We start from the raw sequence: 23,661 nt of genomic DNA, 5'->3' as shown, positions 1-23,661 counted from the left end.
ATAAGCCACTTTGTTTTTGTAAAAAACAGGTTTGACTTTGTTAGCTTTGGATTTACCCAGCACATGTACCTCAGATCTCCAGCCTCAGCCAATTATATCTATGATGCAGTTGTTTGGATGGGATGATATGGTTTGTCCTCAGCTGGTATCAAGGTATCTAACTCATCTGATACAAAACAGGTAAGACATATAACATCTTGGTTAAATAAAAGCAGGTGTTGTCATAACTTTGGTTTACTTCGTCTATTGCAGTAACAGATTTTACTGCAGTAAACAGGTTTTTCTATTGCAGTAAAAAAAGTTTTCAGTTATATAAATAACAATGCCAATATTATCCTTTATCCAATACACTAAATAATCCAATTTCAAAAGCCATTTTGTCAAGTCTGACTTAACTCTTTTCAGTCTGCTAGGAAACAGATGTATGGTGGGGAAAGAGGAACGTCAGAAAGAAAAGAGGATAGAATAATGAAGAAGAAAGGGAATGGATGTGTGGTGGAGAGTAAGAACACTAAATTGCATTTCCAAACAGAGATTATCATTTTTCTTCTCTCTTAATAGTTCAGGAGAATCAGCTCCAATACATGGCCGGACGCAGCGTGTGTTGGCAGGAGAAGAGAGGTCGACCCTACGCCCCCTTACTTGTGGGGTGCCACAGGGGTCTGTCCTCTCGCCACTCCTGTTCAACACATATATGAAGCCGCTGGGTGAGATCATCCGTGGTTTCGGGGTGGGATACCACCTGTACGCTGATGATACTCAGCTGTACTTTTCCACCCCGAACCACCCCAACGAGGCCATCGAAGTGATGTCCCGGTGTGTGGAAGCCGTACGGATCTGGATGGATGACAACCGACTCAAGCTCAACCCCTCCAAGACGGAATGGCTGTGGGTACCAGCTCCCCGGTTCAGCCAATTAACTCCATCATTGGCCATTGGGGGCATTCATCTTGCCCCCGTGGAGCGGGTGCGCAATTTGGGCGTCCTCCTGGATGCCCGGCTGTCCATGGATGACCATGTGACAGCCGTGGCAAGGGGGGCGTTCCACCAGGTTCGCCTGGTGCGCCAATTGCGCCCCCTACTGGACCGGGACGCCTTACGCACAGTCACTCATGCGCTGGTGACGTCTCGCTTGGACTACTGTAACGCTCTCTACATGGGGCTTCCCTTGAAATGCACCCGGAGGCTACAGTTGGTCCAGAACGCAGCCGCGCGGGTAATTATGGGGAGTACTAGGTACTCCCATGTGACACCGTTCCTGCGCGAGCTGCACTGGCTTCCTGTGGTCTATCGGGTGCGTTTCAAGGTTTTGATAACAATCTTTAAAGCGCTCCATGGCTCAGGACCTAGTTACTTGCGGGATCGTATTCTGCCCCATACATCCCTGCGACCAATCCGCTCGCACAGAGAGGGCCTCCTCCAGGTGCCGTCCACTAGACAGTGTCGGGGGGCGGCGCCTAGGAGTAGAGCCTTCTCTGTGGCGGGCCCAGCCCTGTGGAATGACCTCCCTCCGGATATTAGGAATACCTCTGACCTCCGCTCCTTTCGTATTAAGCTTAAGACCCACCTATTCCAAGTAGCTGGCCTGGCTCAACTTTGATCTAACCATATCGCTCCTGACGGGTTTTTAATTGGGTATTTTAATTATATTTAATTATTTAGGGGTTTTTTAATCACTGTATTCTAATTGTTTTTTATTCATCAGCCGACCTCCTCCTTGTGTATGTCTCGGTATATGTCTCTGTTATATGTTTGTTTTGTCCACATATTTATTTCATATGTTTCATTGTACGCGGCCCCGAGTCCTTCGGGAGAGGGTGCGGCTAAGAAATAAATATTTATTATTATTATTATTATTATTATTATTATTATTATTATTATTATTATTATTATTATTATTATTATTATTATTATTATTATTATTATTATTATTATTTATTTACATTATATTAATTTTCCTGAAAACATTTACGTTGTATTGTGTTTTCATTGATTTTCCTAACTCCTTGGCCTATATAAGCTGCATGGAACTTTTGCACTGTTCTGCTGGCTGTACACTGAAGCACAATTAGAAAACTGGGAATAAGTGAGATAAGAGTAGATTTTGCTACAATTTGCATTGTACAAACTAGGTTATGGGTTTGTTCTGCCCAGTTTTGGGAGAAGCCATGGTATTCTGTGCCATAAACCATACAGGGCATTTCTTAGTGACAGGAGTTCTTGGAATCATTTATAGATTTTTTAAAAATGATATAAATCAAGGAGAAAGAATGACTTTTCTATTTATCTAATTTGTTTTTATTTATTGGCTTTCTTTTCTGTACAGTGCACTGGCTGAAGCTCTTACTGACATGGGTCATTCATCTTACCAATCCTTGTTTGTTCAGTCATGGTTTCGGTGCATTTTACAAACGTTTATCAATCAGCCTCCCGAGACTTTGATCAGAACAGATGCTGAGCAAACTACCAGTATGTACATTGGTTTACATGTGATCAGCAGCAATAGAAACTCAGTCTTTTCAATTATGTACACAATGTTAGTTTACCACTACCATCACTGTTACTACTTTTTTGCCTTATTATCTGTTTGCCTGCTTGGGCAATTGATTAGTTGCTTATTTTTTAATTTTAATTTAAAGTAAATGTGTTCATTTGAAAACAAAAAGAAAAATTCCCAAATGTTGATGAATAATGTAATTAATTGGAAATCATAGGTCAAATCTGATAAGTTATTTCAAAATGTTTTAACTCGCGTGAGAGGACATTTTGCTCTATGACAATTGAAAGTCTGTATTTATAGTTATTAATGCTAGTGATTCTTTTTATTATATTTAATAAAACATATGAGCTTGGTTGAGCTGAGCAGTGGATAAAATGTGGAAATATTTTATCTTAGGCCTAGGTTTGTCTTTTCTTAATGTTTACTGAAGTATACAGATGTTTGCAAGGGGAAATAACGAAGATGGCAAGAGAGTTAAAAGCAAAGGGTTGGGGGGAAGATACTTGCTAAGAGTCATAGCATCTTACAACTTTCAAGAAATATCTATGCTTTCTTTTTTTAAAAAACCTGCTTTTTTACAGTTTTTCGAATCTGAACTTGATATAGTGATTAAGATATTAGTCTAGAACAGGGATGTCAAACTTGATCTCATTGAGAGCTGACTTTGGGGGCGTGGCCATGGTAAGTGTGGCCAGTTCAACACCCCTCGTTTCAGGGGCACCTGTGATGGCCTGTGGGGGGGAGAGAGATTCTCTATTGCTAGTAGTTCATTTTGCTAGCACTCTGCCAAGCTAAAACGGAGCTCAGGGGGGCCTCTGCGCAGTTCCCCAGGCTCCATTTTCAACTGTGAAGGACTCCAGCGAAAAGGGCCACCGCACGTTTCACCGCTCCGTTTTCACTGGCAGAGGCACTGTGGGCCAGTCCTTTGCTGTTTCCAGGGCAACCCCAAGGGCCAGATCTAAGCACCCCAGGGGCCGGATCCAGCCTTGAGTTTGACACCCCTGATCTAGAATAATAAGGTTCAGAGTCAAATTTACCCTCTTTCATTGGAGCTCACTAAGAGACTTGGCCAATTACATTCTCAACTCAACCTACCTTATAAGGTTTTTTGCACTTGTTCAGAAAAATTGAGGAGGAAGCACTGGATTTACTGCTTTGTGCTCCTTGAGGAAACACAATATATAAATCCAACTAACAAATACTGGTGTTAGAGTACAATTCATATATTTTCCTTGTAGAAGTTGTAGTTCACCATACCTGAGGAACTGTCTAAGGATGTATACTTGATGGGAAAAGTCCAGTGCTAAGTCACATCAAATTCTTCTGTTGTGTTGATAAATAGATAAGGCTTATATGGAACAACTGACTGAACTTACAAGATTGATATTCAAACTGCCAGAAGTAATAACTATCTTCTCAAAGGCTCACTTTGATGAGTCTGTCTACAAACAAGATCCTAAGGAGGCTGTTTTCCGGTTCATTGAGGTACAGTGTTTATTATAAATATCAGTTTTGGAGGAACAGAATTAGAAAATGCCCTATCCTATCTTAATAGGATAGATGTGTCCCAGTATCAGGAATTGCTCTCTGATTTTTTTCTCCTATGTTTTCTTAGGCTGTTGGAAAAAACTATAGTGAGCTTCAGCATCTGCCTGAAAAATCAGTCATGGTGACAAAGGCATTGGTATATCTTGGTGACATATTAAAATATGTAAAACCCTATTTAATAAAGAAAGGGCCTGCAGAAGGACTCCATCTCACCTACAAGATAATAGGTAATTCTCATACTTAAGGTAAAGGTGCCCCTTGCACATATGTGCTAGTCGTTCTTGACTCTAGGGGGCAGTAGTTATCTCCATTTCAAAGCCAAAAAGCTGTCCAAAGACGTCTCCGTGGTCATGTGGTCGACATGACTAAACGCCAAAGGCTCACAGAATGCTGTTACCTTCCCACCGAAGGTGGTTCCTATTTTTCTACTTGCATTTTTACATGCTTACGAACTGCTAGGTTGGCAGAAGCTGGGACAAGTAATGGGAGCTCACTCCGTTACACGATGCTAGGGATTCGAAACGCTGACCTGCCAACCTTCTGATCGACAAGCTCAGCATCTTAGCCACTGAGCCATCACGCCCCTAAATTCTCATGCTTAGTGCTCCCCTTATCAACAATATAAAGCAAAGCCATTAGTGTCAGTGCTTCCAGGCAGAAGAACCTCTAACCTACAAAAGCCAGGTTGCCCTTTGGTTCCCTTGCAAGTGTCTGTCAACAAAACTAGCCAGGAGACATAGTGCAAGTGGGGTTATGTTCATTAAGAGTTTGCTGGGATGTGCATTTGCTAGGGTTGCTGCTGTAGCACATTGAGAAAGTTGAGAATAAACCTTTGCAACAACTTAGATTTCCCCAGGAAGATCTGTCCCCCAGTCCCCAGTTTGACCCTTCAGATCCCCAGTGTTGCACCCATTGCTGCTGGGATTGAGTTCATCAATCTTATTGCTGGCTGTCCTCTTCTTTTCTTTCTTTACACTTTTCCTTAATTCTTACACAGGTAGTCCTCGACTTACGACCACACCTAAGCCTCAAATTTTTGTTATTAAGTGATGCACTCGTTAAGTGAATTTTGCCCCATTTTAGAATCTTCCTTGCCATAGTTGTTAAGTGAGTCACTGCAGTTGATAAGTTAGTAACCTCATTGTTAAGTGAATCTGGCTTCCTCATGGATTTTGCTTGCCAGAAAGTTGCAAAAAGGAATCACGTGACTTGGGACACAGCAACAATCATAAATAGGAATAAGTTGCCAAGAGTCTGAATTTTGATCACATGATTATGGGAAAACTTTTAACTTTGAAAAACAATCACAAGTCACATTTTTCAGTGCTGTAATTTTGAACAGTCACTAAATGAACTGTTGAGGACTACCTGTAATTACTGAAAGTAGTTCTGTTCTTTCCTGCAGACTATTTTGAGGTATCTGCAGACTGCCTTCCTTCCTTCCTTCCTTCCTTCCTTCCTTCCTTCCTTCCTTCCTTCCTTCCTTCCTTCCTTCCTTCCTTTCCTTGGAATGCTTCCCTCAGTTCTTCAGAGCTGCATACCATTACATATTTTATTAAAGGTTCTTCACCCAGGTCATCTTTGTGTCAATATTATACATTTAAAAAGTGGGGAAAGAAAATATTATAGTACTATAATATTTAGTAAAATATTATTTTTGTTCTTCTAATAACGAACATTCTTTTTTAATGTCTGCTTTACTTTAACGTTCTTACTTAGGAAATAGCATTGAATATATTAAATAAAAATATTGCAAGTTATACCTGTCAGTCTTTCAATTATAGTTATTTGGAAGAGCAGCATAAGAAATTCCAGAATACATATCTCCATTAGAAGGAATTTCAGCATATTACGGCTGTGTTGACACCATCATTCTCAGAATAGCAAATCTATTGATGATCTTGTGGTATTCAAAGTCAATCGATAGCTCTAGTTTTGATTCATTTTTCCTGTGCAGACTTAAAAAAAATTGTGAGGAATGAAAGTGGGTCACACATTCTGTTCTAAGGCAGGCTCCGTCATTCTGTGGGGTTTCTGTTGATGTATTTGAAGCAAGGCTATCCTTTTTCCAGTGATACTTCCTCTTTAGGGAAGTGAAGGGGGATTCAAAATACATTGCTGAATGTTTTGTGCATTCGTAACATTTGCTTTGCTTTATATTTATTTGTTCATTTATTAACCAAGTATGTTACTGCTTTCGATGAAAAACAAAAGGCAAAAGCAATTTGCATTAAAAATGATCGTACCAAACAGTAAATACAAAGTACAAAAGTAGCATACATTAGCATTTATTTCTTTCAGTATACTATTCCCTGACGTATCTAGTTTCAGTCCAAAGTTCACAACTCTCATTTTTAGTTCACTGTATAAATGGACGTTCACCATCCCCAGGATTATTAAGCGGGATATATGGAAATGTGACTATTTGGTTGCTATAGTTACCGGTGGACATGAAATCCGGCAGAAATATTTCTTCATGCTTCCTCTCTCCCTTTTTACAATTTCGACTTTTGGTTTTCTTGGTTTTATTTCGACAGGATGCCTTATGAAGTCCTGGGCAGCCATACTGGCTACTTCCAAAGCACAGCCCCTCTTGTTCCGCATTATAGATTGCTTGCTTTTGCCCCATGCTGTGCTTCAGCAGGATAAAGAACTACCTGCAGTGATGTTGACTGCCATTCATGAGAATCTCCCATTTTTCCTTCAGGTGCGCTGGTCTCTCTATACTATGTTCATATGAAAACACACACACAGGGACACACGGTCACACACGCACACACATGCACACACACCACTTTGATGTAGTGGTTAAGGTGCTGGCCTAGAAATCAGGGTTCTGGTCCTGCCTTAGCAAGTCACACTCTCTCTCAGCCCAAACTCACCTCATAGGGTTATTGTGGAGAAAAGAGGAAGAAGGAAGAGTATTGTGTCTGTTTGCCACCCTGAATTACTTATGAAAATAGTAAAAGGTGGGTTTTAAAAAAATCTACAATATGCGCGTGTTTGCATAATAGAAGTAACAATGAGCACTTGCATATGTCGGTAAACTCACGAGTATTGCAAGATTGGGGGTTACATGTTGCTCAGGGCTTGATTTTAATTATCTCAAAAAGTATTTGCTACTTGTTCAAATACCTGACCTAGGCACATTTCTCTCCCTTATGTGTTTTTTAAAAATGAAAACTGAACTTGTGAAGCAAATAATTGCTTATTTATCATTCACTAATTACGGATATTCCTCACATAATCACCATTTGTTTGGTGGCCATCAGAAGTTACAATGGTGCTGAACATATGTTATGTAATACGCAGTCCCTGAAGTTAACAGCCATTGCAGTGCCCCCACTGTCACATGCCCAAAATTTGGGAAATTGGGAGCCTGTGCCCACTTACAACTGCTTAAGGGCTTCAACTGCCCCCCACCCGCCACCTTCTCTGCCCTTTGTCCACCCATCGTAGTCCTTGGTGGCAGTGGCAGAGCTTTCTTCTGCTGATAACATGCTAGTTCTCACTTGATCATTTTGCTAGTGGGAATTCAAGATTCTTCATGAATTCTCTAATAATAACTCCATATGGTTATGGAGTCATGATTTACTTCTGTTCTTGTTAATCTTAGAAAGCGTTTTCAACAAAATCTGTTTAGACAGATAGAAGGAAAAAATGCACAGAACAAACAAAAAGTCATGAACAGAAAATTCTTTATTCTAGCTAAAACAAGCATACATTTTATATAAAATTAGAAAAAGGATCAGAAATGAATACTCCAAAGCATTCATAGTTTTTAAAATAAGTTGTAAAATATTGGGGTCCTTCACAAAAGGTTTCCTGACATTGCTTTTCATTTTTTAATTTGATGAGTTTAACTATTAATTCCAAGTATTAAAACTAAAACATTAAATTATTGGACGGAAGTAAGATAATAAAAAAATGTTTTTAACCATGGATAAGTGATCTTCAACAACTAGTATCCCAAAAGAGGACTTTATTTTGTTTTATTCTTTTATGAATTATGCGAACAACGTTTATGTCAATTATCCCTGCACAATTGAATTACATAATTGAATTTTTGGTCAAATATATAAAATGTAAGCTAGGCGTTTTATATTAATGACCAAATAACATGTTAAAATTTGTTTGGAACTTTTATATGATTGTATAATAAATTGTATACCTTATTTGTATATTGTCCCTTGGCTAACTTAATTTTTACATTGTCAATCTTTTAATTAAAGAAAATGTCATCAACCAAATGTTACAGATGGGCACATGGTAATGCTGCTATACTTAGATTATGCACTGATCCAATGAATATCAGTATGGACCATACAGGGACACCTAATCTTTATCACTCTTTTGTAGAGAGTAGCACCTGGAGTTAGACCTCAATAAAATTAAGTATTCCTAAACAGTCTTGAAAGCCTTACGTGGATCATTAATGGGTAGAAGTTCAAGCAGGTGATACCAAGGGGTGATTTTCTACTCATCTGATTATTTAAAAAATAGACTTTTATATGGAACCAGAAGACTCATTTCCACCCACTTGGGGGCGGGGGTTGTCTTACACACCGAAAAATATGTATATCAAAAACTAAATATAACATGCCATTAAATATGAATACCAACGTTCATTATTTTATTAATAGCAGTATTCTATTCAGTAATATAATACTAACATTCTATTTACAATTTCAAAGTTGTTCAATAATTCTCATTAAGGGACCTAACAAGAAGATTGTGACTTCGGGCCAGTCACTCTCTCTCTCTCAACCAACACACCTCACAGAGTTGTTGTGGAGAAAATAGGAGGGGGAAGTTATGTTGGATATGTTTTCCACCTTGAGTTACTTGTAAAAATAATAGAGGCATGATACAAATGAATAAAAATAAAATATTTGCCCACCTATTTGTGACTGAGGATAAAAAGGGACAGAGAAGAACTGTCAGAAAATACTTCAAATTTCTCACCCTCAGCCACAAGTGGAATCCTCTTCTTCACCTGGGTCACATGACCTAAGTTAATAGGTCATCATTATCTTTACAGCAACCCTCCTCCCTGTCTCTCAAAAAATGCTCTTTGTCCTAGATATGGGGCAAATCAAGTGGAAATGACCAAGCTCCGATAGCAAATACAGAAATAGTACATATGTTCCTGTTTTTTTTAAAAAAAAATCTCATCCCTTTTTTATACATTTTAAGAAATAAAACACCCACTTGATATGTTTGAAATTTAAGATATATTGGGGTAGTGATGCCATCAGTAACTCTCAAGAGGGTGCTTCCAGCAGATTCTACTTTCAGAAGACTCATTTGATGTCCTGATGATAGCGATGTTTTGCATTCACTATTTAAATGTAGCAAATTGTTATTTTCTCCTCTCCCCCTCCACCCTCCCTTTCCGTAGGGCTTGTCCTTTATATGTTGCCATTGCCAGTCACAAAGTCAGAGTGCCTATTTGAACCAATTGTTACGGGATGTGATTCGCCAGTATTTGGGGCGCTTCCTTCTTCTGTCATCTCGAGCCGGGCATCATCCCATCTTGCTGGCCTTGTGCCTGTCTGCTGCCACTCCAGAAGCCATTCATCTACACAAGACCTCTGTCCAAGTCATCAGGTAGCATCTAGAAAACAAAATCAGTGGTTGGCATTTGAATGTCTAACAGCTAAATTGGTGGAGAAAAAAAAGCTTTGGTGCCTTTACTTTGAAAGCGATACAAGCATGATATTGGGGGGGGGGGGGAACCTGGTCAGAACTTTTGAGCTGAAAAATATCTGGATGGATTTCATTTCATCAGAACATGCTGTGTATATGTAAAATTATTTGGCTGAAAATGCAGCTGAAGAATATACAAATGTGTATATGGACATTCTGAGCCATCCAGGTCATGGTTGTCCCAAAGGTGCTTTTTTCAAGAGGCAACTGGACTTTCTGTTTTTTCTTTGAAGATGTTTCGCTTCTCATCCAAGAAGCTTCATCTCTCAAAGAAAAACCAGAAAGTTCAGTTGCCTCTTGAAAAAAGCACCTTTGGGATACAAACATTTGGTTCTCATAATCCTAAAGAATGATAGACTGATTCCTTTTTATTTTCTTTCAGTGAAAATTATCTACAGTTCAAAGGTAATGCCCCTCCTCCTCGCCTAGGATTGGTGTTAGCTTTCACTCTTGAAGCACTGCAAAGGACCAAAAGCATTGAAATATGTGATGTTGAGACGTTGCTGCCTTCTGTCTTAAAGTGCCTCATATTTGTTAATGAACCACAAGGTAAGCTTAGGAGCTTCCATTGTTGTCTATATAGGGGTGCGTTAGAATATCAGAAAGTATAAGAAAAAAATCACAGACTTCATTGTACAAGGTTAAATATACTGATGGTGGTGAATATAAAGAAGATTTTCCAATCTGGCAATAATCTTGGGAGTGATTAAAGGGTCTTGCAACTGTAGTAGATAGTTAATGTCTTGAACCAGCCACTGGCATCATTTGATCATCGATATAATCAGACCTAAATTGATTTTAAAAATTCTGGTGTTTATTTCTTAAACTCCAAATGCTTAATTTGCAACCCTAGTTACAGAATTAACTCGAGAAGAAACGGGTTCTGTACTGACATATAGTGAAAAGCTTTCTAGCTGGATAAGAGACATGCAAGGACAAATATAACATACCTATTGGGGTGCTCTGAGTGACAGCTAACCAGTGCTCAAGGAGGCACAAGCAGTCCTCGCTTAATGACCATTTGAAGTTGCAAATTGAACAGATGGTACTCATTACTGGTCCTTGAAATAATTACAGCATGGTCACATTATCAAAATTTGGGCATTGGCATCGGGCCCACATTTTCAGTTCCTCCCACCCGCCTAATCCTTCCCCGCATCTGCTTTTGGCCATCTTGCACTCCGCTGCCACCTATCTTTGCAGCTCCCGCTTCCTCCTCCTGCACGAGCCCTGGATATATGCAGCAAGGGTGGCAGAACCTCATCTACGAAAGGGGGGGGGCACTGTCCCAGCTGGGGAGGAAGAAGGAGAAGCTAGCACTTTCCACAGGGAGAAGAAATGTGAGGTCTTCTCCTATCAGTGGCAAGGTCTTTATCTAACAACTGGGACTATCGGAACTGTTGTCATCAAGCAGCAGTTTTGTCTAACAGCCGTTTCGTTTAGTGATAGAAATTCCGGTCCAAATTAGGATTGTTATGCAAAATCTACTTGTACTACTACTTTTCCTCTTCAAACAAATTTCACAACTATGCAATGTGTCTTGAGCTCAGGTGATTAAATCAAACTGGATGTCATGCAGGACCTCCCCTCTACCAAACTTTCAGTTCATGTGAGTTGGCTGCTTTGCCTAGAACTGTTGCTAGGCAGAAAAGGAACAATTCTCATTGAATGAAGTGCTCTTTAGAACAACGTTAACAGAATACAAAGTTAAGGTGAAATCCTGGTAGCATCACTTCAGCCACTGCTGAATCCAGGTCCTGGATGAAATTGCTAATCAAGATTCCCTCTAGAACAGGGCTGTCAAGCTCATGGCCTGCAGGCTGGGTGCGTCATGTGCTGGCCACGCCCAGTTTAGCGAAGGGGAGTCACGATATGTCGCGTGACAGCACTATGACGACGCGAGTTTGACACCCGTGCTCTAAAAAAAGAATTGTTTAGTCTCTTCTCTGGTTGCAATAATTTAATTGTCATTCTTCCAGAATATTCATATGATATTAATAGTAACAACCCTTGAGTTAGAGAGTACTTTTAAGATTCAAAATGTTTTAATTTACCATTTCAACTATTTAGTTTTTTGGGTAGAACAAAGGTGAGAGAGAATGGTTTGTCTAAGGTTAATGTGACGCAGTGGTTAAACTGCAATATTGCAAGCAAACTCTGCCCACAATCTCAAGTTTGATTCTGACAGGGCTCAAGGTTGACTCAGCCCATTTTTCTGAGGTCAGTAAAATTGGGGCCCAGATTGTTGGGGGAAATTTGTAAATAATGCTGACATTGTAAACCGCTCAGACAGTGCTGTAAAGTACTATGGGATGGTATATAAGCCTACCTGCTATTGCTATTGCACACACATGAGAAAGATGAAGCTACTAAAGCTGATACATTTCACATGGGCCACTTCAGGATTCTGTACAGCAAAAATTAAGAGAAATATATTTGAAGAGGTTGTACTTTCTCTATAATTCCACAGGCCTTAAAAGATTACTATATTAACTTGGTCGTCAGCTATTTCGTGGTCATTAGGCACCTTCCCTTTAAACCTTTTACATTCATTAGGCCTTGAGTCACTCAGAATCATAATGCCAAAAACAATCACTCCTCCAGCCCCAATCATTTCATAAACTTCCTAGGGCTCTCTTCAATGTAGCTATTCAGAGGCTCAATGCAATTTGTCTCTTGCAGTTAAAAAACTCTCTACGGAGATACTACAGTACATGGTAGAAGGCTGCCAAACAAGGCCAGGAGGCGAGCTTGCCACCCAGCTGATTTCTGTGTTGAGGTAAGTAGAACACTAGCCAACTGGCACCAAAATGATTGCAAGCATTTGACAGAAAGCATGTTCTTTTAAGCAACTAATTATCCCTAACATAATTTGATGTGGATTGTTTATATACTTTCATTCTTGGCAAGACGGTTTATTGTGTGGATTGGCCAACAAATCAGGAAGCACGCACACATCCCACCCCCTGTAGATGTTGACTACTAGGGGGGGAGATTGTCACAGTTGCAGCCATGAAGACAAAAGGAGTTTTAATGTACGTTGAAGCTTCATCTTTAAGCAGAATTATATACTGCCTTGTGAAATCCCACTGTGCATTCCTCCATCACTGCTCTCTCATTGACAAATATTCTTGATCACCTGCAAATTTGTTATAATAAATATTTAAAGACGTTTCAGGGTGGGAGATTCAAAAGTGGCAAATAAAACTTGTGCAGTGGTCCTCAGCTTACAGCCACAATTGAGCCCATAACTTCCATTGCCAAACAAGGCAGCTGTTAAGTGAGTTTTGCCTCATTTTATGACCTTTTTTGCCAAAGTTGTCGAGCAAATCGCTGCAGTTGTTAGGTGAATCATGTGGCCGTTCAGCAAATTTGGCTCCCTCTCCCCCATTGACTTTACTTTTTGGAAGCCAGCTGGAAATGGGGACCACATGACGCAGAGGTGGGCTGCACTTATGTTTACAAGCAGTTCGCTGGTTGTGAACACATACGCGTACCAGCTTCGCTTTCACGTGCCCCTTTGGGAATGAAACAGAGGTTCAAAGAAGCAGGTAATCAACTCAGGCAGTTCCAGTGAGTAAAGCAAGGGCAGCACGAAACTCAGCTGGGCAGCGAGGGCAAAGGGGACCAACCAGAAAGTTAGTTATAAATGGATAGCTTAGGATAAGGGCGGATAGGCGGGCCCAGCCAGGAATCAAAGCTAAGGGTTCACCCGAATCTGCGCAAACATGCAGCAGCCCACCACTGACATGACCCTAGGCAACTATCATAAACACATGCCACTTATCAAGCACCCAAATTTTGATCACATGGCTATAGAGATGCTACAATGGCCGTGTAAAAATTATGTCACTTTTTTCAGTGCCATTGTAACTTCAAACAGTCACTAAAAGTAACTACATGAAATTTAAGATTATTTTGCTTCGCCATTAATAGCTTGAGGTCTCCCTGACTTTTCCAAATTCCACAGGTAATGGGGGAGCATAAAATTCATGAGAACAAATTTTGTGTAGCACAGGAATAAATGTTATTGTTTCCTAATATTGAATGTTATCTTTTCCAAATTTGATCCTTTCCAAGTATTCTGAATTTACACTCTCATCATGCCTTAAATAACAGTGAAATAGCCACAAGCTCAGAAAGGATTGTTTACTGTAAGTGTTTCAATATTGGCTGTCCATATTTCAAATGTTTCTAGCTCAAAACCTTAAAGGTCAGAAGACATTTGATATGGTTGGAACAGTATTGCAATGCTGTCAACTAAGTTGGATCTCTTGTGTCAAATGTAAAATTAAAATTGAAAACTAGTTTGACATAGTAGTTAATGTGTGGACTAGAAACATTTTGTGTTGTCTAACACTAGCAACTAGAATCAGGAGACTGTAAGTTCTAATGATCTCATAGACATAGAAACCATCTGGTGACTTCCCCTCCCTCTACCCAACTCTTACACCTTTCCCCATGTGGAGAAAATAGGAGGAGAGAGTATAATGTTTGAAGTATTCAAAATAATTAAAAAACTAAAGAACACATTTTAATGTTTTAAAATGGGATGGCTTAAATATTTTAAACTAGCTGATAACCCGGTATTGCCCGGGTATTTATTTATCCTAATCCATACATTTGTCTTCAAAAATAATCCCGGACCAAACGTAATTTCTAATGTTGGATTTTCCCCTTTACCAGAGGGAGGGAGCCTCCTTGTGGAGTATTGTGAAACCGTTACCATGGCAACTCTACTGCGCTGTACAGTAGAAGCCATTTTACAGCAGTATAGTAGAAGCCATTTCAAGGCACAACAGGCTGTATCTTAACAGAACAACACACCCAGGGGTGTTAGGGGTGTCTTACCCCCACAGTATTTGTTTCCAGAGAGTAAGTCATCTGTGTACCAAGTTTGGTTGAAATTGCTCAAGGCATTCCAGAGTTATGCTGGAACACACACACACACACACACACACACACACACACACACACATATTCCAAACGTCTTGTACATAGTTTCCATGGTATGGTTGATTTCTTTCTCATCCTAGATAGTCCTAGGATGGACATCTAAAGGATTCTTCCATCCATTTACCATCATCTTCAAACAAAGGCATTTCTGCATCTCAGCCAGGTTGCCCTCAAGGGATGATTGAAAAAGTCAAGATGGATTGATTACACCATTTCGGCCACCATCTTGATGTTTTAGATCAGCCCCTGAGGATACTCCTGATCTCAGCCATTTTATTGCTTTTCCTTTATCTATCTACATAGTACTAAACCGTTCGTTCTAGAAACCTGTTACTGGGTAAAATGATGCATATTGGGACAACAATTGAACCAAGATACTTCACATGGGCTAACTTACAAAATGTGTTCAAAATGGAATTGAAATTTGGCAATTTTTTATAAAACATTTTAGAATAGAATAACAGAGTTGGACGCGACCTTGAAGGTCTTCTAGTCCAACCCCCTTGCTTAGGCAGGGAACCCTACACCACTTCAGATAAATGGATATCCAACATCTTCTTAAAAACGCCCAGTGTTGGAGCATTCACAACGTCTAGAGGCTAGTTGTTCCATTGATTAATTGTTCTAACTGTCAGGAAATTTCTCCTTAATTCTAAGTTGCTTCTCTCCTTGATTAGTTTCCATCCAGTACTTCTTTTTCTTTAAGATATCGGAACACTGCTATCATGTCTCCCCTAGTCCTTCTTTTCATTAAACTAGACATACCCAATTCCTGTAACCATTCTTCATACATTTTAGCCTCCAGTCCCCTAATCCTCTTTGTTGCTCTTCTCTGCACTCTTTCTAGAGTCTCCACATCTTTTTTATAGCACAAACATTTCCATGAAGCAGTTTATGAAATAATGCAAAATGTCATAAAACATAAAACATTTCCTCTCCGGATGTTTGTGCTGTACAGTTTGACCTGGGCTTTTTTTTTTTTCAAAGCATATACATCTCTAAATATCTCACTGAATTTTAAAGAACTTTTCAGGTATAATACAAGCTTTGTATTATACCTGAAAAGGGTATTATACAATGCCATTGTTGAAGGCATTGAGAAATCTGGGAAGGAAATATCTCCGAAACGATGACCCAAGGGGTCACGGGTTGTCTAGTTGTGAGGGGAAAAAAATGTCTCAGACTCCTATAGATTCACCTCCTTGCCACTGCAAGACCAATTTTACCGAGATACTAAATTTAACAATGTCATGGGCTTGCCACATTTATGTCATAGTAAATTAATTCCCTACATTTGGAGACCACACTTCATTACCCCATGACCAGATTACTGGAATGCTGCATCTTTAACCGTTTTGCTGAACTGCCTGTATGTTTGCTTTTATGACAAAAATGTGTGTGCCTCCTGACTTGCCAGACTTTTTATTTAGCTTTAAATATTTAACCTAATGATGTGAACTAGTGTCCATGTACAAATTCCTTGTGCCTATTTCAGAATCCATTGCATGTTAAAAAAAATTCAGACAGATTCTAAAACCCTGAGTACTCTGAGAAGTCATATTTAGATTTCTAAGTATTGTTCTGTCAGAAACACTTACCTTCAATTATAACTGTTAAAGGAGAAATTGATAGCAAGTGCGAATTGTGGGTAAAATCACACTTCCGTTCTGAATAAAAGGGCAGATGTGATCGTTTTTAACTTGGATTACTGATGTTCGTACCGCTGAATAGAAGATGCATTTCTTCTGTAGCTTTTTTTTTCCTTTGTGGTTTTTTACACCCCCCCCCCGTCCCCCCCACACACACATCCTGGATCTGTTCCAGGAAATTCCCAAAATATCCAGTTATAGATTGAAAACATAAATGGATTAATTGACACTCTGATACACTTTCAGTGAATCAGAGACATGGTAACAGGGATCAGAAACAAAAGGCAGGTTTAGCTTCTCTGTAGGGATTACCCTACCAAAGATTGCTAACTAACGTCAGCAATGAATTCAGATTAGCCTAAACTAGAAAGCTTTGTATTGTCTAAGTGCTGGAAAAATTGAGTTCTAATCCTGCCTTAGGTTTGCAACCATTTGTTTAAAGATAGTTCAGAGTTACAACATGCTGGAAAAATAGCCTATATAATAGCCATATTATATGACCTATGACCTGTTCTTGAAGTTGCAATCATTGCACCGCTCCTGCAGTCACACAGTTGCAACTTGGGCACTTATTCATTCATTCATTCATTCATCCATCCATTCATTCAGGAGATTTATATGGCTGCCCACTCACTCTCAGTGACTCTGGGTGGCTTACAAATAATAAAAAGAAACCAATATATGAATGAAAAACAGTAACCCCTCACTCCCCTGGCAACAACACACAATCAAATGAGCCACTTGATGGGCTCCATCCCACTGTGACAACTGGCTCACATTTATGATGTTGTGTGCTGTGTCTTGTGGTCATGTGATCACCATTTGTGATCTTCCTAGCTATCTTCCAACAAGCAATGTCAATGAAAAAAATTGGGTTCACAGGATAAGCCCATAATTCACTTAATGATCAAATGGTTGCAAAATTGGATCTGATCACTTGACGACTCACTTAAATACTTAGGGACTGAAATCCCAGTAGCAATTGTGGTTGTAAGTCAAGGACTATCTGTAGAAGCCAAAGGAGTGATCTTGGACAAGTCACTTTTTTGTCAGGCACAGGTAAAAGGCAGCCACATCCCCCCCCCCCCCCGCCAAAAAAAAAACACAACCCTGCATTGATTTGTGCACCTGGTTGCCTGGGATCATAGGCACAAAAAAAAAGTTCATACAGTCACGTGAACAAATAAATATGCTACTGCTTCTTTTCATGATTCAGGCAGAATTCACCTAAAGAATTCAGAGGCCTCTAATTTAGATTTGTTAAATAATTAAAGGCAAGCTGATTAAAATGGCCATTAAAATAAGAATAGAATGTTTTGGCTTGGGAATTACATTTGAAACATGACACAGAGCTTTAACAACAATTGGTTCTGAAAGAAGTGCTTAGTGTTATTTTTGGAAAAGGCATTTATGGGCATGTTTACACAATTCTGAACAGGATTTAGTCCTTCGTTGGGATGGCTCTTGAGGATACAAGCTGGATTTTTGATAATAGCCCCAGAATTGAATGACAAAGGGACTTTACCATCCTTGTTCTAATCTGTGATTAGGGTAAATTATGATTTTGTGTATGTTCAGTTATGTATGTAATATACACAAACACATACACACACACACACATAAAATAATTGTAAAATATATATTTGCATATGTGTGTATACATATACACATACACTGTATGTATATATACTGTATGTGTGTGTGTGTGTGCGCGCGCGCACCCATGTGTGCACACACTCAGCTGTGTGCATTTGTTACCTTCTGCTTCCAGATAGCATCAATTAGATACTCCATGGATTGTTTTTCAAATAAAAGCAAACATTCCTTGGCTGAGCCATTTTTTTGAAAACCAAAAAGGTATATTTGCAATAAATGCCCTTCTCTCTGCCTACAGGCAGTTTATTCAAGATTACACTACTGTGTATGATAATCAGGTTTATAGCATCATGGAGACAGTGGCGATTCTGGACCAGTCTCTGGTTATCTGTCTGATTCCGGCTATGACAGAAGCTCTGAGGAATTCAGAGTACAAACAAGGCCTTGGCAGAAACACCTTGCAAAGGTAGGTTTGGGGATTACTGTTGCTTTAGAGCAGGGATGTCAAAGTCAATTTCATTGAGGGCTGTGTCAGAGTTGTGTTTTACTTTGGGGGGGGGCAGGGCGGGGGGGGCCAACTCAACATCACTCATGTCGGGGATTCCTATGCTGGTCCGAGAGCTCTGCCAGCAAAAACAGGCTCCCAGGTTTCGTTTTCAGCTGCAACAGTCTCCTGCAACCTTCTGCCGCACATGGCCCTCCCAAGCTCCTGAGACCTATGGGAAAGGCAGAGGCACCGCAGGCTGGTCCTTCACTGTTTCCAGTTCCCCCTTGAGATCTAAGCATCTCCCGGGCCGGATCCAGCCCCCTTGAGCTGGGCCTTGAGTTTGACACCCCTGCTTTAGAGCAATAAAGAGCGGTCCACTTGTTCTTTCCAAAAACGTTTTTGAAGGATGGTACATATTTCTTTCAGGCAGAAGTTATTCACAGTTTTTTCTGCGTAATTCTTTCATATATATAGATTACAATTTGGATTCCCTCCCCCCCCCCCCCGGCCACCCAATTTGATTTCCTGTTTTCAGTTTCCATACAAATGCAGCAGTAAATGGATGAATCATCATGTCGCCTTTTGTTGTTTGAACTCCATAATAAGGGTTCTCTAATCAATATGCATTGCAGGTTTGAAATTATTGCCATAATAAATATGCTACCCTTAAACCAGGTACCCTTATACTGAACTACTATGGGATAGAGATATGAAAAAAATAAGCTTTCTGAGTTGAAAGAAAATTGTGTGCTTTTAGTAAGGCCCTGTGATTTTAATCACAAATCAGTTGTCATTTTATTGAATATGAAATGACCCATGCTCTAAACTGGTCCAGTTTTAATCTTTTTGAAATGATGCTGATGCTATCTTATGGAATGGAAGTGGAAAACAAAGCCAGTTTAGTCTTCTGTTAACTTCTTTTACTTGTTTCCTAACTGCAGAGAAATTGATAACAAACATAATATAAATATACAATTTCTGTTGCTAGTTAGCTCTCTCTGTTGTTCAGGTATGCTTTTCTTTCTGGTTGTATAATAATAACCTACAAACTTTGAATAATTCTGCCCAGATGAAAAGACAGGTTCTTATTTGTATCCCTGCTTATTTGGGCCCTTTTCTTTTTAATGACCACCTTCTATGTGGTAGGAAATGCATATTTGGTCCAAGATGCCTCGACTAGATGCCCACATTATGTAACTAAAATTGGATTTGAGAGTATAGTATATGTTGCTCAAAACAAGTGGTGCTCCTCCTCAAACAACCCAAAAGGACTTGGCTGAAATTGTGAATGTATATTCTGGAAGTTCTGCATTCTTATTTGGTCATCTCTTCCAGGTTTTTCCAATGTCTGTGTCTCAGCTTAGATTATTCCCTCCAGTCTTCATATCTACCCATATCTGTTTTTGAGTGCTCTTTAAAGTAGGGGTATCAAACTCAAATTCATTGAGGACCGCCTCAGGGTTGTGTTTGACCTCGGAGGGCGAGGGCCAGCTTGACATCACTCATGTCGGGGGCACCTGTGGTGGCCAAGTGCAAAGGCAGGACTTTCCTGAAACCCTCACTCTCGTTATAATCTTCCTTCTTTCTCTTCTTTTTCCTTCCTTTTCCTTCTCCTTTCTTCTTCCCTCTTTCCTTTTTTTCCCTTCCATGCTCTCTTCCCATCTTTCCTTTCTTTTTCTTTGCCTTTCCTCTTTTCCTTTCTCCTTTGCTGTCCCTTCTTGCATGCTCAAATGCAAAAGGGGAAATATTTCTCCTTGTGTTTTGTTTATAGTTTGTTTTGTTTTTAGTTTGTGCCCCGTTTTCAACCATGACGGCCTCCTGCAGTCCTTTGCCAGCAAAAACGGAGCTCGGTGTGTGTGTGTGAGCGTGTGCGCGCAGCCCATTTTCACAGGCAGAGGCACCGTGGGCTGGTCCTTTGCTGTTTCCAGGCTGGTCCTGCGGGCCTGATCTAAGCACCTGCGGGCCCTGAGTTTGACACTCCTGCTTTAAAGAGAAAACTGGGGAAAGAATATTTTAAAAAAATGAATTGGACATAAATATTTTATAAGTTGGATGGTGATATAAGAGCAAAGAATTTATTTTGGGTTGGAAATGACTCTTCCCGGTGATGATTAAGGAATGTAAATCTAGAAAGAGATCTGTACTCTGAAATTTATTTTAAATGGAAATTCTCTCATAGCTCTTCACAATAGTGAGTCTGACTTCTGTAGCAGAACTTTTGCTAAGCTACAGCTCCTTTAATTCTAGATCAATATGCCTGATAATTATAGAGGTGTAAAGTAGAACATCTGTTAATGTAGTGACATTAACAGTAAGGGAAGAGGTTGATTGAACTAATGCTTAAAATTGTCATGCTCTCAAGCTGTTACTTCAATAACAAAAAAAACCCAAAAACCTAAAATAGTAATAATGTCATGACTTACACTAAACTGTACAAAATTATAGGGGAAAAAATACTGTTAATTTGCTTACAATAGCAAAAGAATGACATGACTGATTCTTAAGCTCTATGACACTAGTTTTAATTAAAATGTTATATATTTTGTTTGTTTTCCTTCTTAACAGAGAAGCCTACAAAAGACTTTTATCTCACCTCACAGATACTGGACAAATGGAGATACTGAAACTGGAAAATGAGTCCTATTAGCAGCATGTTGAGAGAGAGTGTGTGAGTGTGTAGGTAGCGAGAGAGAGAGAGAGAAGTGTTCCATAGAATGCTGGTTCTTTATGCAGAGAACATATTTCCTGTGTATTGGTACTGTACATAATGTTTCTGCATATCTTTATATAAGCAGATGTGATTTAATATTTTAAAACTTCAAACAACATATGCGAAGCATCCTGAATGTTTGTTTTGTTTCACATGAACGTTGTGCGCCATTGCAATCTATCAGAACTATTAGAAAGCTATGCCAAGAATAAAAATGTGTTGTATTCTAAATACTAAATAGAAATGGGAAACACAATCTCCAACAGTATCTTTTTCCTGGTCCAGTAAATCAGCACTCTTTTGCTGTCACGTCTTTCAGTTTGACATCTTGAATGTTTTGCATGCCAACACTTCACGTCAGCAAGGCCAGGATGAGGTGAAGAAACTTGAGTACCTTATGTTAACAGAAGATCTCATGTATGCATTGCGTGGAATGGTAAGAGCTGTCCTAGCATTGCCCCTGTTTTAAAATCTGTAAATGTGTATTGCAGAATTTGACCTCTGACCCTCTCTGTGTTATCCTTATACTTGTTTGAATACCAAGAATTGATTCAATAATGAAAACTGCTCACCAGGTCACTATATTGCTGTATGGATTCTCACTCAATAAATTATGCAATTGCCACATCTGGCAAGTAGACCCTTCATTTATAAGTAGGGTGCTATATTGACTCAGTGGCAAAACTGGTGAAATGGAATTTTCCAGTTAATAACCAGAGACTCTTTTTCTGTGTCCATCAATTATTGTCACAAAAACTTCCTCCTAGTCTTGAGAGCATTTTCTATTGTTGGGGTTTTATTATGTAAAGATAGCAGATTATGTCTTCCCTAACTCAACTATTATTACATCAGGACCTACGGGAACTAAAAGCTTCTTTTAGGCTACTTAATAGTGTGAAGCCAAAATCTTCTTTTCATTTATGAAAGAGACACTGAATTTGCATTGTAGTCTCTTGTAAGCAACTACACTTTGGAAGAGTTTAATTCAGTTCAAAAGGCCTTCATTTCTAAAAGCTTTCTTTAAAAAAACCTTCAGGTGAGATGCTTTCAAAATCTGAGTCTTTACCATTCAGTAGAAATGCAAAGCAGAAATACGCCTTTTGCATTAAGTTTTTGAGTATGAAGCCTTTGATTTGTAGGAAAATAGGAGTTACATTATAACAGCTTGTTTAACCAAACAGTCTTTTATTGGAAATATAATTAATACTTAGCTGAGATATTTAAAGAATTTTATGAGTCTCAATTCATGAAAAATTACTCTTGAATGAGAAGTCAGTTGAAAGATTTATTAACACATCTTTTTAACATTGAATTATAAGATCGCTGGCAGTGATTATTTGCCTGTGGGTTCAGGGAACAGATATATCTAACTATTGTAGAGAAGCTTTATAAATCTGCATTGAAGAATTTGAAAAATTGCAGAGTGCACACGACATGGCAAAATATATATGACAATAATATACGGAAATATATAAAATGTTAAAATTTAATTGGGTACATAAAAAGCCTCAAGTGCTTTATGTTTATTTTATGATTCTGTTTTAAATAAAGGCTATTATGACAAATTCCTTTATAAAGTTTGGAGCCACAATATTAAATCACTTATTTCCAAGTAGATGAATTTAGTTTTAGATAGAAATGTCTACTTCTGATTTAAATTCTGTTTATTGAGTGAAGGCTTAATTACTGAATTCAGTGTGACCATTGAAAGGTTTATTAGATTGTAAACCATAGTAAATCTTTTTATCATAATGTTCTGTTACTTTTTGTATAAGGTTATGCAGGCCATGGTTATAAATCGTAGTCAAGAACCCTGAGCAGAGGAATTAATGTGTAGTTAGAAAGGAGTCCTTTCACAAATTCAAGAAAAGAAGGACATGAATGTTACATTTTTTTCACCTTGATTCCTTTGCAACCATGAAGTCTTTCCCCACACCCTAAGTTATAGAGAATAGTTACAAGCCTGACCTTAAGCCTATTCGCCTTGATCATCCTTTCTCTTTCTTTTTATATTTAGATAGAATATGAAAGTGGGGGTCAGAGGTGTCAAACTTGATTTCATTGAGGGCCACATCAGGGTTATGTTTGACCTCAGGGGGCTGGGGTGGGTGTGACCAGCTCAACATATTGGGGTGATGGGTGGTGGGCTGAGCACTCTGCCAGCGTAAAGGGGCTCCTGAACTCCGTTGCGGCTTTCACAGCCTCCTGCAACCCTCTGCCAGTGAAAACGGAGCTTGGGAAGGCCATGAGCTTCATTTTTGCTAGCAGAAACACCGCCGGCCGGTCCTTTGCTGTTTCCAGGGCAGCCCCGCGAGCCACATCTAAGTACCCTGGGGGCCAGATCTGGCCCGGGGCCTTGAGTTTGACACCCCTATTGTAGGTAATTAAGGCTGGCTTTTAGAGAAAGAGCTTAAGATCAATGTATTCTAGCTATTCCCAAAATGAATTTTGGACTCAGACAAATTAAGCAACAGATGCAATCCTGACCTTAGTCCTACTCAACGTA

The 23,661-nt window shown here is 39.3% G+C and overlaps 1 protein-coding gene across 5 annotated transcripts in view; it reads left to right on the top strand.

Annotated features, from left to right (window-relative positions):
- The window catches only part of MMS22L (MMS22 like, DNA repair protein), an 87,305-nt gene extending 64,077 nt beyond the window's left edge, over nt 1-23,228 (top strand). For all 5 annotated transcript variants that reach the window (XM_081941138.1, XM_081941136.1, XM_081941137.1 and 2 more), the window contains 10 exons: nt 30-180; nt 2,327-2,469; nt 3,843-3,985; nt 4,116-4,275; nt 6,586-6,755; nt 9,450-9,658; nt 10,140-10,306; nt 12,440-12,536; nt 18,257-18,424; nt 21,011-23,228. In XM_081941138.1, the coding sequence (XP_081797264.1) occupies nt 30-180; nt 2,327-2,469; nt 3,843-3,985; nt 4,116-4,275; nt 6,586-6,755; nt 9,450-9,658; nt 10,140-10,306; nt 12,440-12,536; nt 18,257-18,424; nt 21,011-21,092 (1,490 nt within the window). In that variant the 3' untranslated portion in view covers nt 21,093-23,228. The remainder of the gene's footprint in view (nt 1-29; nt 181-2,326; nt 2,470-3,842; nt 3,986-4,115; nt 4,276-6,585; nt 6,756-9,449; nt 9,659-10,139; nt 10,307-12,439; nt 12,537-18,256; nt 18,425-21,010) is intronic.
- Nucleotides 23,229-23,661: the final 433 nt, after the last annotated feature.

The sequence above is a fragment of the Natrix helvetica genome (genome assembly GCF_964273705.1).
Source record: "Natrix helvetica genome assembly, chromosome: 2".
In the NCBI taxonomy this organism is placed as follows: domain Eukaryota; kingdom Metazoa; phylum Chordata; class Lepidosauria; order Squamata; family Natricidae; genus Natrix; species Natrix helvetica.
Note: the sequence above shows the minus strand (reverse complement) of the source record. Positions and strands in the feature narration are given on the sequence as shown.